Source organism: Lampetra planeri, chromosome 6, assembly GCF_965212315.1.
Source record: "Lampetra planeri chromosome 6, kcLamPlan1.2.h2, whole genome shotgun sequence".
In the NCBI taxonomy this organism is placed as follows: Eukaryota; Metazoa; Chordata; class Hyperoartia; order Petromyzontiformes; family Petromyzontidae; genus Lampetra; species Lampetra planeri.
Window position 1 is genome coordinate 8,172,718 of NC_136112.1, and position 19,465 is coordinate 8,192,182.

The 19,465-nt window shown below is 44.1% G+C and overlaps 1 protein-coding gene across 1 annotated transcript; it reads left to right on the forward strand.

Annotated features, from left to right (window-relative positions):
• Positions 1-149: 149 nt before the first annotated feature.
• On the forward strand, positions 150-18,352 carry LOC144719482 (uncharacterized). The gene is made up of 7 exons (XM_078595441.1): positions 150-358; positions 2,904-2,993; positions 6,179-6,541; positions 10,682-10,768; positions 13,065-13,192; positions 13,807-13,854; positions 15,199-18,352. Exons 1-7 carry the CDS (start codon positions 301-303, stop codon positions 15,322-15,324), a joined length of 900 nt encoding a protein of 299 aa, XP_078451567.1. The 5' UTR covers positions 150-300; the 3' UTR covers positions 15,325-18,352.
• Positions 18,353-19,465: the final 1,113 nt, after the last annotated feature.

The window sequence follows — 19,465 nt, forward strand, 5'->3', positions numbered from 1 at the left end:
CCCCCCCCGCGGCATGCGCTATCACGATGTGCGGAGGCGGCGACGGTGGCGCCTGCCCTGTGGCGTTTTTTTTTCTGCTCCCTCTGCGTACGCATTAATTCATGAATAATTATTATTGCACCGCTGCCGGAGGCGGGCGCGCGTTGGTGCGTCTCCGCCCTGTGGACGCGCGTCTCTGAGCGCAAGCTGAGTGAGCCGAGCACGCGGCGGACAGGTCCCAAGTTTTTGGGTTTGGTCGCTCGGCTCGGCTCGCTCGGGTCAGTCGCTGATGTTGCGCAACCTACCGGTGGTGGCCCAAGGATGACCGTGCTGCTGCATCTGTGCGTGAGCTTCGCCTTATCTCTGCGCACCTACGAAGGTAAAAGGTGACGGCAACGGGCAGGTGAACGGTTAAATGGTACACAGACCCCCCCCCCCGTCGTTACGTGTTACCGTGGAAGATCGTCGGTTAAAACAACGGACTGTGTAGTAGAGTGATCTTGCAACAACAAACAAACAAAATCTGATAATATAATCAAGCAGATTTTTTTTCAAACAAGCCTGGCTCTGCTGGTGAAACCCAGGGGGTCGAAACCGGTCCCGGAAAATTGTTTGCTGCAAGAAATGCTGCTTTGGTAATATTGGTTCGGGAAGCCAATAGGATGATGGACATGTATGTTGAACTTCTTTCGCACCGTACTAATCGCGTATGTGGAGACTACTCCGCTGTGGACTTCACAACATTCTACGTACATATGCAGATTAACAGTAATGGTCAAATCATACAGCAGCTTTACATGTACGGTATTTGTTTTTGTGCTTGGACAGAAATACAGACTGATACATTTAGGGATACCTCACTGATTTCTCATGACCCTCTTATTTCTCAACAGCCGGTTAAATATTGTGAGAGTGCTGGCTCAAACGAAAGCTGTCTCTGGTGTGGACCAATCAGTTTCAAAGACAATGCATATATTATCAGTGTTTTTTTTCATTCTGACCACAAGTATTGTGGTTAATGCAAACATGATTCCTTGTAAGAGGTTTCAGTTTGGTGTTTTAACATCTCAACGCCTGTTTTGTTGCCAGAAAAAAGGGGAAACCCTATTCTCATTGTGCTACTGGCCAGAGGTGGGACAAAGTCATTGTTATGCAAGTCCAAGTCGAGTCGCAAGTCATCAAATTCATGACTCGAGTCTGACTCGAGTCCAAGTCACATGACTCGAGTCCACATCTCATAGGTGGGACAAAGTCATTGTTATGCAAGTCCAAGTCGAGTCGCAAGTCATCAAATTCATGACTCGAGTCTGACTCGAGTCCAAGTCACATGACTCGAGTCCACATCTCATAGGTGGGACAAAGTCATTGTTATGCAAGTCCAAGTCGAGTCGCAAGTCATCAAATTCATGACTCGAGTCTGACTCGAGTCCAAGTCACATGACTCGAGTCCACATCTCATAGGTGGGACAAAGTCATTGTTATGCAAGTCCAAGTCGAGTCGCAAGTCATCAAATTCATGACTCGAGTCTGACTCGAGTCCAAGTCACATGACTCGAGTCCACACCTCTGCTACTGGCAAAGGAGTCAAAAAGAGTTTGCTGAAGAGAATTATGCGATGCAACATTAATTCGCAACGTAATTCGATGAACTAGAACGTCGTTATCACGTGGAAAGACTTGCATGTAAATGATAACTCTATCCTGTAAATGTTATGTTTTCCCAAATTAATTATATTGTACATGCGGTGGAGTAGTGGCGCAGTGGTTAGCGCTCAGCGCCACGAACCCGGCCATCTCAGTTCGATTCTCGGCGATGGCTAACGGGTAACATCAGTCCCGTGTTACACTCCCGTTGATCAACACTGTCACGCGGGTGGAAAATCGCAGTCACAAACCCCCCTGAAGACTGACACGGCGTGGGAAGGCCTCCATCCAGCAGTTGATCAATATATGCCCTGTATATTTGTTTGTTAGATAGTTCAAAGGATACCTCAGGCACGTATCGTCGCAGGCAGTATCCGTGTACAATGTGAAGGCACGTATGCAGTGGAGTACAACATACGAAGGCGTTGACGCTATGAGCGACTGTGAATGTGTCATGTTTGTTGTTAGGTATTAAGTGCACCCGACACACCACAATAACAATGTGTCTCTCTCTTCAGTGTGGCTACTCAACACGTACGGCGTACTTTTCTTGTGTTTATATTTATCGCTGTATAGACTCACAAAAATACGACGACAATTTTGACTTTAAACAAAAAGGGTCACCGTAGTAACCCTGAGTACTTATGCAGAAGACTGTCACGATACCCTTAACACCGTAGGGCTTTTCTCAAATTGCAGGTTTTCGTTAATATAGCGTTGTAATTTAATATTTCGATCAAATACTGTCCTGCAATGCTGCTGTATTACCAGACACTTTCATAATAAATGACAGCCGTTTGGCAATCTACTGCTGAATGAGGGCCTCTCTACGCCGTGTCGGTCAAAGGGGATGTTTAACCATACTTTACCACGCTGGTCAGTGCGGGTTGGTGAAGACGGGGAGCATTGAAGTACTGTACGACACAACATTATATTTTGCCGTATCTTCTCTCTTCTACTGCCTACCAAGTAGCCCTGAAAGCCCTATGATAAACCTGTTATTTTTGCATGCGATTACCCATCCAAACGCATTCACCAGGCTCAACGCTGCTTAGCTTCCGATATTTGACGAGTTCGGGTGCATTCCGGGTCATTTGGTCATCAGGCGTGGGTCGACAAGGAACACTGCAAATTATTATTTGACAGTGGTGGTTATTATTCAGGGGATTGGCCACTCACAGAAGGTGCACACGCTATTAATACACAAGCGGCGAAGTCGTCGTTACCGCGGGTAACCCATAGGAATAACCTGGGCACATAACACGCGATCTGCTCCCCCAGGGAACGGGCAGCACCGGGTTTGCTCTGCCGAGGTGCAAGCACCACGGGGAGGAGACGGAGCTGGCAACGAGACCGATGTCCTCATCCACAGTAAGAGGACGCCTATACCCCCCCCCACCACCAAACTCACCACTGCATACACACTCCCCGCTGTTGCAACAACATCTGGGATGGAGCGCTCATGAGTTCACTGTTCTTTGATATCAGAATCATTTGAACCCGAAATCGCGCACGGTATTCACTCACACTCCAAGCGAGATAGAGAGAGAGAGAGCGTCTCAGGAGGGGCGAGAGGCTATACCTAATAAATGAACTTGAACTTGAGGAACCACGGACGAGCAGGATCGCAGCCACGCGGTGAACTGGCGCAAAAAAATTGCCCCAAGCTCTGTGATCCTCGATATTACTGGGTGCTTCAAAAAAATGTTAACAATTCTGAGAATTTGCAACAATACGGGGCTCTGGAGACCACCTGAAGAAGATTCCAGGCACGTGTTGACAATGATGGCGAACAAGTAGAGACTGACTTGTTTAAGCTTTTAACATACATTTGTCATCATGTTACAGTGTATTATCCGTTATCTTTCCATTAAAAACGATAGTCTCATATAATTTTGTTAAAAATTTTGAAGCACCCTGTATATACGAAGGTGTTCTTGGCCAATTAATAAGTGTTTAGATGCGGGAGGAGACCGGCAAAACACTCTTCCGTAAATACGGAACGGGTGGATTTGACATTTTTTTGCTGTACTAAAATCTCCAGGCGAACTAGGATACAGCACATTGACGCCTACGGGAAGTGAGTTTTACAGCATGTGTGTGCGGTGATCCTCCACAGTGCTGCACAACAGGCGTGCACAGCCACTACTGGTCGGACACAATTCAATCTAAAGCAGTCGGGTTTATTGATGACCCAACGCCCGTATAGGACATGGGCCTTTGTATTCTTCGCCCAGAAGTGGATCGACATAGGGCTATGAATTGAATTTATTTAATTGCAATGAATTAATTATTACTGCACACGCAGATATAAATGATAACAAAATTAACCCGTAAAAACAAAGTTTTTCACTATAAATCCTTTATATGCGTGGCAGCGGTTTTATTTTATTATTCATTTCTGTTTTTCTTGAGTAAGAGTTTCATTTTTATCACATTGGTATTTTAAATTAAATATGAATTTTTTTTTCCTAAAAAGTGGAAAATTTTGGAAAAAAAATTTCACGAAAATAAATTGTCACGCACAACGAGTCTGTGTGCAAAATATCAGCTCGATTGGATCACGGGAAGTGGGTTAAAAAACGACCGAAAGATTTGCACGGCCGTAAGCGCGCAAGCAAGCAAGCAAGTGAGCTTAATATAAAGGATTTAAAAAGGGGCCCAACTTGCAGTGATTATTCAGACAGCATTAATTGGAAAACCACGGCACTTGTAACCTCTATCCGAATCAAAGAATGCGATCGCACGAACCGAGATAATTTCCCACCGCGTTTTCCACCACGCGTGCGAAAACTCAAAAAAGCCCTTCCAGTAAGCACGTCTGCAGCCGTCACACGGCGTTTTACACGCTGACCGCTCGGGTCGGTTGCCAGAAGCAAACGAAAAAAATTCAATGGACACTGACTTCAACAATATCCACAACGAACGGGAGCCGTATCCATTTCAGGGCGACTCAGCAAAAAACAAAAACACCGCCCACTCTGAGCTCATGGCGTGACCAGGTGACAGCCACTGTTGGAGACATTCAGTGGCAGAGCCAGCAGCTAAACTTAGCCTTTCTGGCTGCAATGGGCACTTGAGTAACTAATGAAGAGTTATCTAAGTTTTGTTTTACTTTTGTGTGGCCGTTAAAGCAACAGCGGGTTCAAGCCGCGCGTTATATATACGGGTGGAGCGGTGGTGCGGTGGTTGGCACACTTGCACCGCGAACCCGGTCATCTGGGTGCGATGTTCGGCCACAGCGCTAAATATCAGAGGACGAGTGATATCTGAACTGGTTTTGCATGTTCTTGGTTCTTTCGTTAAAGTCACGTAGAAGGAAAATAATAAAATTAAAACATAATAAAATAATTCTCACGACGTTTCGGCCACAACACAAGCAGCCGTCTTCAGGTGGAGAACAGGTCTGTCGAGGAGACAGTCTTGCATGCCCCCCCACCACCCCACCCCACGAACTTGACCTGATCAGCGTTGTCAAGTATGGTCAAACAATCCCCCCTTGACTGAAATGGCATGGGGAGTGTTTAATCCAGCAGTGGATTAACAAAGGCATGTAAATTCGCATAATTATTGTACATGTATATAATCTGTAGGCATGTAGCGATGTATCGATTTATGATAAATACATTGAGTAGTGCGCATAACAATGGGAATTGTGATTTATGCAAGAATTATGTCAACGATAAAATAGTTTAGTACCCTTAGACGAATTCAGCTAATGTTGCGTGTGTCAAACAATGCAGAGATACAAACCAGGCAACATAAATGAAAACGATTTAAAACCTCGAGTCCTGACATTTCACAAAATCACTGGACGTAGGGGATTCATTTGTGAACCGTTACATGCCCAGTTAAGCGGCAATGCAGATGTTAAAAAACTAGCTCAAAAAACAACTAAAACTACAGCATCAATGACAAATGCATACAGTTGTTTCGCTCCAACTGCGCGCATACAGCACAGGCAGTGCTGTATGCACACCACACGGCACAGTACAATATTGACACCAATTCACTCGGAATGCAGCCAGCTTCAAATTCTCGTGAAAAATGTTTTTTTAGAAGTGGCCAGGTTGGCACAGTGCTCGCAGCACTGTGCTGACACTGCTGGGTTCGAATCTGGGCAGCTGCTTGTGATTAATTTGGATTCTACGATGCAGCAAGTTCATGGTCTCGGCCTTGTTACCATTGATTGCATTGAACAAACAAAAACCCCATCATTATATTTTCGATGATTTTAGTAAATTTCACCTTTGACGATTTTAAGAGATCAGTTTGACTACCATACGTCTAATATTTCTCTGCGGCGGCACCTACGAGAAAGTTGGACCCGTTGTGTGTCAATAAAAACATCAAGATAATTAATCTCAATAGTAGTTCTGCGATATCTGCATCCACAGTCTGTTCTCGAACACAAAGGGTTGCATGACTGTACAAGAGTTCCAAATGGACAACTCATCTCAGTACATGACCGTAAGAGCGCAATCGGAATAATATTAGGAAGAGTATAAGATAAATGTATTTCAAAAGACATTTGTGTGTGTTTTCTTTGCATTCAGTATTGGACCCCACTTTGCCCAAGTCAAACAAGTCGCTGTTGAGCCTGCAGTGCACATGGGCCAGTCAGTCACCAGTCACCGTGCTCATTTGGGTCAATCCTCAACATCAGGTGGAGGAAGCGGTGCCCACCGCCTCACCATCCCAGCCACGTGCTCCCTCCTCGCAACCGACCTCTTCCAGGTTTGGGACCGGCAGTTATGGACCTCAAGAGACAGCGAAAGAAATACCTCAAGCTACACTGGCCCTACTCACGGCCTCCCTACACTCATCATCAGAAGACCTCGGGTCACATTCACGTGCGGTTGGGTGCGAGGTTTCACTGGACAGCAGTGAGCCCGGCATTGCCGTGCTCAACACAACAGGTAAGCTGCAGTGGAATCTTATGCAATCACATTACTTGGACAGGACATTGGGAAATATGCTAACAAATTCCTGCGGAGGGAGCTGGTAGGAACGTTGGGTTGCTCGGGCAATGGCCAGGGTCAACGGCGGCGTGGTGTATTCCGCAAATATGGCCGACTGTGAGGACGGGCACAAGCCGGCGTGAGTAGGTTAAACATTGAGTTTTATAAGGGCACCACGGGGTGACCAGCCCCTCCCCACCCAGCCCCACCCCTCCCACCCCCCACCCAGCCCCACCCTCCCCACCCAGCCCCTCCCCACCCTACCCTCCCCATCCAGCCCCTCCCCACCCTCCCCTCTCCACCCAGCCCCACCCCTCCCATTTTTGGATGCAGGACGGACGGACACAATAATCCCCTGTGGGCTGGTGTAACCAGGAGGTTCCTACCATTATTACAAATTCTGATGCAGCAAATCTGGCTGTGACGGTCCCACCTGATGACGGAGACTTGTGTTGCCTCCGAAACGTCGTGATTTTTATTGTTTAATTTTTATTAATTTTTATTTCATTTTTTACCTACGTGACTTTACCGAAAGAACTAAGAGTATGACTCCTTGCAGTCACGAAAGCTTCAAATCTAGAAATATAAAATTTAAATTTAGATTTAAAGGTTTCGTGACTGCAGGGATTCATATTCTTAGTTCTTTCGGTCAAGTCACGTGAGAATTTTATTGTTTTATTTTATTATTATTTTATTATTTCCCTTCTACGTGACTTTACCGAAAGGACCAAGAATATAACATTTTACTTAAACTTTTTTTTATTTTACCGGGTAAGGCCCACTGAACTATTCAGCTCTTTTTCAGAACTCGACTTGGCCACAAATGATAGCTCAACGAAGTGACTTATCATTTTGAATTTATTGCAGCCAAATACTCTTAAACAGAAGATTTTAAATGTGAAGGGGAAAACCGAGGGACTTGAAATAACCCACGTGACTACGGGGAGGACATGCAAACTACAAATATACAGCAGACGTCAGGGTCAGGATAGAACCCGCAACCTCCAGTCTACCAGGCGCGGTAGTTATTAATGTCTCACCACCGTGGCTCCCAGTCTCAGAAGCTAAGCAAAGTTGAGCCTAGATCAGGGGTCGGCAACCTACGGCTCCGGAGCCGCATGCGGCTCTTTACGGGCTGCTTCTTGACGATATGTACGTATGTACAGTATGTACTCAGATGCATTGCGGCTCTTGAAATACTGAATTTTGTACCGAATTGGAAAGAAATGGCTCTTCTTGTTATTTTGGTTGCCGACCCCTGGCCTAGATAGTCTGTATAGTACGGTACTCGAATTGATGGCCGCATGGCTAAAACAAGTGTGCAAGCTGCTGTGGAGCTTCGTTGTCAGCAGAGTAGGGTTCAGCAAAATCCATTGCTTACTGTGCAATGCTCCAGTATCTATGCTTCCCATCTTCATCAACCTGCATTGCCCTGCGTGGTAAGGTATATCAGGGTCGTGCGGTCAGGGAAGGCAGGGGAGGCAGAGCCTCACTTGTCATACTCCAATGAAGATAGCTGTTACGAAATGTAAATATTAAAATAAATATTAAGCTTTTCCCACTGATCTGTGTTATAAATGTAATTTCTATATGCTTCCAATAATTTTTATAGTCAAAATCGCCAAATTTGCGGAGCTCCGTTGCAAATACAGGAAGAGACGAGAGGTGAGGCAGCGACGAGCTCAGCCTCCCCTCTGATTGCGCAACCCCTCAGTAACTGGATGGAGCGTGGGCAACAAGCGCGTGCCTGTTACTATCTCAGTATGTCACCAATGTAATGTTTGTAGACCCTTCATTTCATGTCCTCGCCTTCCATACTCCAGGTAACTTATTTCACGTGTGTGTATAAAGATATTTAGGCTCGCTGGTCTCGTCATGAAGCTGCAATGAAAAAGCACCAGGGGAGGCAGCTATCACATCTGCCTGAGGGGGTCGTGTCTAACACGCCTCCTCCGTGAGGACACGCCTCCTCAGTGAGGACACGCCCCCTCCGTGAGGCCACGCCCCCTCAGTGAGGACACGCCCCCCTCAGTGTGTGAATCTGGCTCTGACACTGGCCAGTGCCTCCCCAGCCATTGACCTCACCGCCCGTCACTGAGGTATAGTCAAATAACCTCCATGATTTAGATTTGAAGTTTTCGTGACTGCAGGGACCCATACTCTTTGGATCTTTCGGTAAAGTCACGTAGGTAGAAAATAAATTAAATCACGACGTTTCGGACGCAACACAAGCGTCCGTCATCAGGTGGGACAACCACAGCAAGAAACAATTGCTGAAGTTGTTTACCGAAAGAAAAAAGAGTAGCTTCCATGATGCACGTTGTATATGGAAACCCTCGTCCAGCAGTGGTTTGACAAAATGGCTGTACGTATACGTCACCAGTCACAATGTATTGTAATGATTGTATAACCCTCTTAGATGGGCCGTTCAACTTTTTTTTATTAAAACAGGAGAAATGTGTGGCTGATCGGTAAACACTTGCCTGCAATTGCTACTCGACAAACTTCAGCAACCAGAAATCTTAATTTTAGAACTTTCGTGACTGCAGGAATTATTATTTGGTTCTTTCGGTTAAGTCACGTCTAAAGATAAAATAATAAATTAAATTAAATAATAGAATACGACGTTTCGATTGCAACACAAGCAATCATCATCAGGTATAATGAAATAGCGACATAAAATCTAACCAGAAAACTATAGACAGACATATTAGCAGACAGATATCACCAAGATACATAGCGGGAGCAACACAGGTAACAGAGAGGGGTGATCGTCTCTGTGGGGTGGCCTTAAATAGACAGAGGGGGGGGCGGAGGCAGAGAGAAGGAAGGGGGGTTAGAGAAAAAATTAGCATATCAATGAGTGGTCAACAGACGTGGTGCTGCACGGCAAGTAAGCCTGAAAATCAGGAGGACACACTAAAATTAAATAACCTAGTAAAATATCGAAATGTATTGTAATACAACACAGAGGGTCGGTCAACACACAATTAACGCATAGCCTGGTTGATTACGTATTTCAAAGATTGCTAAGTTAGAATTTAAGTGTGAACATTCTAAAGAGGACACAGGTAGAGAAAACAAGTCTCATCCACACTGTTCAACTACCACACTGGAGCTCAAAACACTTCTCTTTCTGCTTCTTTCCTCGTCGTCGATCCTGTAATTTACGAGAGAAGACCCCATCAATACAGAAAAACAAGTAATATTTAAGAATACTTTTTTTAAAACACGCTTTAATTAAATGCACCGTACTCGTAATGGCAAAACTCCACGACTCCAGGAAGTGGCCCCGAAGCTTGCCATAACGTAAGGGACCGTGGTGATGTACAGCCAACGTTATTTGAGCGTGGACAATTAGACCCAAGCCGAAACATAACATATAAAAAATAATGTTTAAATTTGTTTTATGATAGAATATAGTATTGTCATCAGTAAGACATAAGTATACGAAGTTTGCAGTCAATACCACATTGGGAAGTGGGTTCAAATTGAGTTACAAGATTTGAGGATACGACAACAACAACAGACTGAGTGAGTTAAAGAAAAGCGTGTAAAAAAATAGTGCGGGCCAGAAAACCCATACGTTTCAAACTACGCGCAGAAATGTGTAAAAAGCACTCACAAGCAGTTCCTGAACCAGGGTATTGTGCCCTCTTTTCCTGGGTCACCATGAAAATATATTTGAGCAAATGTGACAAACTGAAGGCCCCATGCTGAAGCAAATACAACACCTGAAAAATCACCCAATTGCAATTACACATAGCAACATCGCCCCCTACTGCGAAAACGATGCTTTCCTGGGTAAACAAGGCTAATAATAAACATACTGTATATGTAATTTGGTGCATCCTGTTATCCTGAAATTGCCACAACTTCTGGTTACTCCTCTTATCTACAGATTCCCGCAGATAATAGGATCCTCACACGGATAACAGGGTTAATTTGGAGGTGTGAATAAGAAGTGCAGATAACAAAAGGGTGGGATATGGTCTAATATCACTGCATTATCAGAATGTTTCGTCACACCCTGCCAATGCGCCACGTGCGGTTGATATTTAATTGGTGGCGGAATAGTGACGTGTTTGTTTCACGCAGTCTCTTTACAGGAATTTACAACGTGCTCCTTCATGGGCAGACTGACGCCAAGAGCCAATGTCGCTCCAACGGAAGAGCCAAATGAAGGTGATCTACCATGAATTATTATCATCATCATCAATATCATCACAGATGAATATCATCGCAGATGATATTGATGCTAATTTAACACGTAGACTAAAAGAACACCAAAGAAACATTAAATTATCTCAAACACAACTGTCGGCAGTGGCAGAGCATGCTTGTCAACAAGGACACTCAATTGATTCTTGCCCGATGAAGCTGATTGTAATTATCAGCGAAACGTCGTACTCAAATTTTAAAATGCTGTTGATTCTCTCTTCAGCACACCAGTGGGCTAAAGAAGTCAATTAATTTGTCCTTTGAAAACGTGACACATTTTTTACTGTTTGGCCGTGTCGGGTGGTGGAGGGTTACGACACATTTATAAATAACGCGATCTGACCCAAAAACCTATATTATGAATGATATTGATGCTGATGACCACCGCTCATTTACAGACTGTGAGGTATGGGATGTTGGGTGCTACATTACCAAATGTGCTTTAAATTGACACCTAATTACGACAAAATAACAAGTTAATTGAAAATAAAAACAGGTGTCTTTTTCTACTGTCATAGAGGGAAGGAAAATCGACATTTTAGCTAACTGGCTTTCAAAAAATATTGAGGTTGACAGAGAAAGAGTGTTACATAGTCTTGGTGAGTGATGTGGAGTGGTAGTTAATGTCAGATAATGGCCTCGCTGGGATGCAATGGAGCATTAGATTTACCATTCTAGATTTGAAGTTTTCGTGACTGCAAGGATCCATACTCTTTGGTTCTTTCGGTAAAGTCACGTAGGTGAAAATAATAAAATAATAAAAATCACGACGTTTCGATTGCAAGACAAGCAATCATCATCGGGTGTGACAACCACAGTAAGAAAATTGTTTTTTTTACTGAAGTGGGAGAGATGCCGAAGTTAAGGCGTTTATATAAGTCAGAGAGGGGGGGGGGTAAGGGGGAGCGTTGCGTGTCCGCTAGGGGCTGGGACGTGAGACTGGGCATGATGGGGGGGGGGGGGGCTAGAAGTAAGTGGGTGATGATGATGATTGCTTGTGTTGCAATCGAAACGTCGTGATTTATTTCATTTAATTTTTTCACCTACGTGACTTTACCGAAAGAACCAAAGAGTATAGATTTACCACTGTTAGTATCCATTCTGGAAGTTAATAGGTGGTCTGACTGGAGTGTAATGGGCGAGTTAGTGGAAGTCAATTCTTGAATAGCATTAAGGTCAGGAAACTTATTTTGGCTCTGAGCCTCAAGACGAGTGTAGCCTCCGCTTCTCCCGTCATCCTCAACGCAACCTCAAGAAGACCAGCCATCAGAAACGCAGACACCTCAAGTGATGGAATAATGAAATATATTATTTTTTAAGAACCTGTTATTTTCCGTATAAGTTCGCTGAAGCAGCAATTTGACCACGTAATTGCCATTCCGTTATTGGCATTAATGGTTCAGCGATAATGTATAATTGTTGACCTAACATTTCAAAAACTCCAAAGTCACCCACTATTATTATTACTATCACTTAGCAACACAGCAAATATATCAATTTGTTTTTCACGATGAAAGTGGCTCCCTTGAGAGGTCAGGAGATTACTGTGAAACTGAGGAGCGATGGAGAACTTCTAAATGTAGATCGATGTGTTTCAGTCAGTACCCAGCTCAAGGCCTTGATCCCATCGTTGGGAGCTCTTCTTTATTTTTCAAAAGTTTATATATAAAAAAAACCAGGCAGCACTTGCCTTTCAGACGACACGAGCTGGGAACGATTCCAATCCTAAATATAAAGCGCTGCAGCATCCAACATCGCCATCTCGTGAAATGGAATGCCACGCCACTGCGATGCTTGTTGATGATGTGTTCACGTGAACCGAGAAACGTTTGCGATGACTGAGTTTACGTTTGCAATGACCGAGTTCACGTTTTCAGTTATCGAGGAACGTTTGCGATGACCGAGTTGAACTACTAGACTAAAACTAAACTATTTTGTATTTATTTTACCACTGAGCTGTAAAGCCATTTTTGAGAAGCGACCTTGCCACAAATGATCGCTCAATGAAGAGGCATATCATGTGGAAATTTATCGCAGTCAAACACTCTAAACGCATGTTTATAAATATGGAAGGAAAATCTGTAGGACCTGTAAAGAAATCCAACGCGACCACGGGGAGAACATGCAATCTTCAAATATACAGGCATCATCAGGGTCGGGATGGAACCCACTACCTCCTGCATATCAGGCGAGGTAGTTAACATCTCACCAACACTAACGGTGTGACCGGTGTGTGTGTGTGTTTGTCGATGGCTCACAGGCCAGAAGGACGAGGAGCTGGCGTTCCGACAGGAGCAGGCCGCGATCGTGAAGGTCATTCTCTTCGTGGTGTGCACGATAGCAGCCATTGTTCTCATGGTGTTCGGAGTGTTTGAGGTCAAAATGGAGGTGCGCTCAGCTAAGATTTCCACACACACCGCCAAATGATGACACGTGGGACAGAAGATGATTTGGGGGTGGTGGTGGGGGGAATTTGGGGCAGAGACTTTGGATAAATAATAATTTTGGGAGGGGAAGGCCAACGCAAGTGGTCAGGGCAAGGCTCGAAAGTGGTTTGGGTAGGCAGCCAGACCACAGTGGAAGAGGTTCTCCATGAAACAAAGAGACATATGGAGAGGGACGAAGAGAAAGATACACAGACATGGAGAGAGATAAAGAGGATACCTTGAAACATAGTGACGGATAGAGAGATGTGGTGAGACACGAAGAGCAGTGCTTACTCCCACTGTTATTTCGTCTGTTTTAGGGGGCATTAGAATAGTGTAGAGAATGGGGAGGCAGACAGCAGGACCCATTTCAATCCTTGCATCAGGGTCCATACCAACCACACGATACCACTGCTCCTCAATGATCTGTTGCCAAATTTTGCAAAGCAAACCATTCAACAAAAAATGGACATCGTAATGTAATGCCTGCACTTGTATTCTTTTTTACAAATATCATGTGTACATAAATGTGATTCTTATCTAATGGTATTGCTTTCACACTCTCATGTTTTACAGCAAATAAGTGCTGTCGTCTGCAAATTGATCAGGGCACGGGATGGAAGAGTAAGTACTACAATCTTATTATCACTATCATCAGCGTGTTGGACGAAGGTCTCTCCAAGTCTTTTAATAATAACGCTTTCATATTATATAGCGTCATTCATGCCAACAGCATCCCACAACGCTGTACATGAATTTTATACAAGGACCAAATCTCACGGACGCGGTCGGCTGCGTACGGCGCGAAAGAAGCCCAACACACACAGATCCACAATGCATCTCGCTGTGCCGCACGAACTCATCTCATTGCTCTGATCTCATCACTGATGTCATCACTGATCTCATCTGATCATCACTGATTTCATGTGATCTCATCACGAGCTGATCTCATCGCTCCATCATCTGCGGTGGTCATTCTCTTGTGCGTGTTTCTTGCTCGGTCTTCGTCACTATCAAAAGTCTCTTCCATCGACCATTATCCTTGATAGCGATGTCTACTACTCAAGCCCATTTACTTTTCTTAACAGTCAACGTGATGTTCCTAATATGTGTTTTTTTTAAGTCACGTGTTCCTCTTTCTTTCAGTGTAATTCCCAGCATGCGCTGCTGCATGTGTCTTTGTGCACTTTTCAGCTTTTGTTCCACTCTTTGTCAATGTCCATGCATCCCATACATGCGTCTTAGAAGGTAATATACACTCATTTTTTTTCATCGGCATATTGGATAGATATTTGCTCTTCATTTTTATCAAGTAAAATTTTCTAAAAACATTCCAGCCCACTTGCACTTGTTTCATTGTCATAATTTTTTTTTATCGCAGTACACCTTTAATAATTGATACTATTATGAATTTAGTGGTAGACTCAGTGCAAATTGATGCAGTCATCTGAGCTTTCACAAACCAAGGCTCGAGTAAAAATATTTAGAAATTATTAAATACATTTACACCAATGGAAACGGCTAAAACGAGACCGCGTGAAGAAAGTCACAAAGGGGGTTGGGCAAGTAATTCACAGTGTCAGATGCTTTCCAAATAAAATGATTGCAGAATTTTAGATTTACACTTAAAAGGGAAAATTACTAACCATCTCAGATGTGCTGAATAATTGAAGATCTTAATCAAGAAAGGCTGCAACGTTTTGTTCAAGATAAATGAGACAATTAAAAAGTCACTTACATCATATGCGCTAGTCAAATGAAGATATTAGTTGGAGAGACACGACTGCAAAATATATTCTACGTCAGTTATTGAAAGTGGCCCGGTATCAACATAAATAGACTGCAAGTATACGACTTGAATAGAATCGAATCTCATACCCATGGGTCAATGTGTGTATTGCGAGCTTGAGAAGCGACTGATAATTGACGCTCCGTTACTTGCTGAATGACTTCTGTTTTACTTCACAGAGCAAGGCGGAACCTGCACGTGGTGTTCGTGAAGCCAGGAATGGGAGCACGCAGGAGCATCGGCACTCGTTTCAGAAGATCCCTGCTCATAAATCCGACTTGATCCTCGTAGAGACAAAGTTTTAGATCCGTGTGGGCGTTAGGATCTCAGGATACAATACTAGGCCTTGATTTTTTTCAGCATAAAGCAACATTGATTAATCCTTATTCCTGAATATCAAGTTGCGTGGAATTCATCATTATTTATGGACATCACTAGCAAGTATTCAATTAGACATGGGTGTTCACTTTAGCTCTAAACATTTCAAAGTGGAAGTGTATGCAACATTTCTGGGTTATATCAGAGCCATGAATGTTGCAACCTGCAAAGTTTAAAAATAACATTATCAGGTTGGATGTGGTTAAGTATAACTTTACGCACTTATATATATAAATGCACTAACTTTTTAAAATATAGTACACAAATAGTTGATTTAAATAGGAAATCAGGAACATCGGCATGTTTGGCATATCAACATGACGTCACCGTTCCTGTGCACATTCTTGTGAAAGTCACCAACTCAAAAGGGATGAGATTATGGATGTTTTTATATTTATATACAGCAGTGTAACGAGGCAACTGTATACCGGTTCCATCCTGCAAGGACTCATCAGTACAGTGCAGGCATCATTGCATAGTGTTTCCACGAGGGTTGCTACTTGTCTTGGTCTTCCTGGGATCACACTCTTGTCGAGGTAGCCGACCTGGAAAATCGGTTAGTCTTCACGCAACGTTTGGCAGTTGTATAATAATACGGTGCTCAAAAAAAATATGTTCCCATGTTCTTAGGTTTTTTCGGTAAAGTCACGTAGGTAAAAATTTTAAATTAATAAAAGTAAAATAAAATAAAAATCACGACGTTTCGGAGGCAACACAAGCTTCCGTCTTCAGGTGGAACCGTCACAGCACGATAGCTGTATCCCATGTGGTTGTCCTCTCTTCTGGTATTGTGTGATATTCTTTTTTTCCAGTGATATGTCCAGTTTTTTTGTATCTCAGAGGTATCTCAGAGGTGGCAACCCTAGACAATTAAAAAGTCACATCAAGTTCGCGAAACAAAATAGCTGCAATCGGCCCATAAGCCCCCGGCTCTTGCATTAACCGCGTTGCGACCTCATTTTATGTCTGTTGAAGACGAACGACACGGCAATCTATTCCTCTCGACGAGCTCTACACGATGCACTAATCAAAGTTTAAAAGTTTTGTTTCTTCTGCGCATTCGTCCTCGTTGCTGCGCTTGGGCGACATGACAACATAATGATCCGTGTCAGGTGGGTCGCGGCGTTTATGTGCGCGGGGGACGGAGTCCCCAAAAATAAATGTATTACGATTTTGACTTGCCCCGGGGTCCCGCCATAAGGTTCATTATGGGAAAACTCGGGTTTGGTTCAGGGTTCATAATATTCACCCCTTATTTATGTTACCCTACTTCAGCCCAAAACATTAAACAGGACGTTTTTTGAATGTAAAATTCTATTAATGTTTTCTAGTGTTCAATAAAACTTCGTATGATAAATGTATAGAATTAAAACAAAGAACGCAGTGTACAATACTGTACATGTATCCGTGTGCAGCATGGGTGGAAACAACCCGATTTTTCCAGCGGCAGGCATCGGGTTTTTTCTTTAATACAATTAAACACGATTTCGGGGAATTAAAACCTGGTTTAATGAATACGAAACTCTGATCCAAGGCTTAGGCTGCTTCCTCGTCGGTGCTGCTATCGTACTCGGGGCCGTCGGGCACGGGGTAGTCGTAGAATGCGGCGGGCAGGTTGGTCGTGATGAACACGAGCTTCTCCACAATCGTGGGCACCGCCAGTGAGTTCCTTGGCTTGGAATGGATGAAGCCCATCGTTGAGAAGTTCCGCTCGAATGCCGCAATTAGAACCAATTAAACCGGATTTCTCCCAATCTCAGATGATCGGGTTTAATATAAAAAAAACAATTAAACCCGATTGTAAAAAAACCCGACTGTGCCACCCTTGGTGTGCAGTAATGTAAACTGCAGGAAGAAAAATCTGAACCCCACTGCCTCACTGGAGGCTAGGGACACTTGACCTGGGACCCGGTGTAACAGGCCGGAGTATACCCGGGGTTAAAACGGCCTAGGCTAGATTATACCCAGGTATATTATGGCCGAGGCCAAATCATACCCCCATGATAGTAATAGTGTTGAGCGATATACACATGAATTAGTAAATTTTTCCAACATTTTATTGAAAACTGTAAACACATACACTGTGATTGCTTCAACCAGAAAAACTTTAATAATAACCCTAACCCTAAAAATTTTTAATTGATCAAATTGAGATTCTTACTTCCATTTATACGCTTTTTAGATATCGATTAAAGTTCGTTGTTGGCTGTTCTCTGTATGGATAATTGCCTTTGAACTTTCACATGGGGCATATTCTGGCCTGGAGTGGTATGGTCTGGCCCAGTCTAGTTTAAACCCCCGGGGGGTATAGTTTAGCCTAGGACACTTTATCCCCCCGGGTATACTCTGGCCTGTGCCAAACTATACCTGGGTTTTAATCGGGGCAGGGGTTATTTTAGCCTGTTACACCGGGATGTTGACGCTTTCGGGGCCAGGGTGGCGAGTTTGTCCTGCCGTGGCAGCATCATCGCTGGCAGTGCAGTTACGATGCATCCAGGAATCTCGCGGTCAACCGCGAATGGCCGAGCCACAGATGCGCGATTGGCGAACCGTATCTCAATACATTTATCTTAAAACCGCCACAGCTAAACCCGGCGAGAGGGAAGGAATTGTCGTACTTGCAGAAGCCGGATCTAAGGAATATTTTAATTGATTGCGGGACCATAGCATGGGAGTGAAATGAAATAACAAAACTTTAAAAGAACTCGTTCAAAGAAAGACACGGAGCAATAAAAAAACAAACCCACACATGAGCAAACGGTGCAGAAGAAATAATTACATTTAAGAACACGCTGGGAAATATAACATGATATGCGTTTCGATGTATTGTCTTGCAAGTAAAAAAAAAGTGTATGTTCCCTACTGATTGTGTGATACGTAGTGAATGTATTTAGAGTGGAATTTGTAATGAGAAGCTGTCAAACACAGTGTTTCTATTAAAATATTAACAATGTAGCAACTTTGTCCTTGTTGGTAGATAATGGTGAGGATTTGAATAGGATGGATGCCTGTAATCGGGCCATGTACCGGAGCTGAAATATTTATTAAAATATGCACACGCTGAGGTACACAATAGGGATGAGTTTTCGAATTCAACATTTGCAACCTAGCGTTGTGACATCGTCTCATTGCAGCCATTGGGCGTCTTTTTCACCGCCCTGGATGAGTCTCAAACGGCGTGGCTAACATGTGAAGCTCATCGCAAATGAACAAATCAGACTGTGGTGCTGCAGCGGTTTCTAATGGTGAACAAATTAAAATGTCATCTTCGTTAGGCAATTCGCGCTGAAAAGAATCGTTCCGCTTGCATTTTTTTGAAACGCAACAAAGCAATTTTTTTCGAAAAGTTTTATTTAAATTACAAAAATAATTTCTCATCACCAGCCGCTTGGTGGGACGGCTTCTCCCCCTCCCAATGCCCCCTAGTGGACGAACCGCGCCTGGAGAGCCCAACCACCACCACCACCTGAGTAGAAGAGCCCCTTCTGCCAGCAAGTGGCGTTGAGCAAAGTCAACAATTTGTGTGGCCCACTGGGACAGAGGTGGCCGGGGCGAGGGGGGGGGGCGAGGGGGGGTGCGAGGGGGGGGGGGCGAGGGGGGGGGGACGAGGGGGGGCGAGGGAGACTTGGCTGGGCTGTCGTCTGCGCTGTTGGGGGCCCATCCATCTAGTAGGTGACGCAAACATTTGTCAAAATTAGACCTCTCCCCCCCTCCCTGTACGCACGCGGACTTTTACACCCTCCCCCCACCTGGATACGTACAGCTTGACGCGCACACCCCCCCCCCCCCGAATCTTATAGAACGGCCGATATTTAATCCACGCAGAAACGATCAAGGATAATTAATATTAACGTGTTTAAGCAAACATAGTCCACCGCCGGTTGCATTAAAGAATTAAGTTGCGAACCTTGGCCACTTATTTTTGCTGAGCTGCGTGATAGCTGCAGTCAGGGGCACGGTGACATTTAAGTGACACCTCTCCCACAGTCCCACTCATACTTGTTGTCTGACAGCTGAATAAACTGAACTGTGGGTCACTTGAAGGTCAATGTAGGCAAATTCTACACT

Excerpts from the sequence above, each read along its gene's own strand:
- LOC144719482 (XM_078595441.1), top strand. The coding sequence starts at position 301 with ATGACCGTGCTGCTGCATCTGTGCGTGAGCTTCGCCTTATCTCTGCGC. Across the intron at positions 13,193-13,806 it reads TGTTTGAGGTCAAAATGGAG|CAAATAAGTGCTGTCGTCTG; the intron begins GTGCGCTCAGCT and ends CATGTTTTACAG. Across the intron at positions 13,855-15,198 it reads TCAGGGCACGGGATGGAAGA|AGCAAGGCGGAACCTGCACG; the intron begins GTAAGTACTACA and ends TTTACTTCACAG.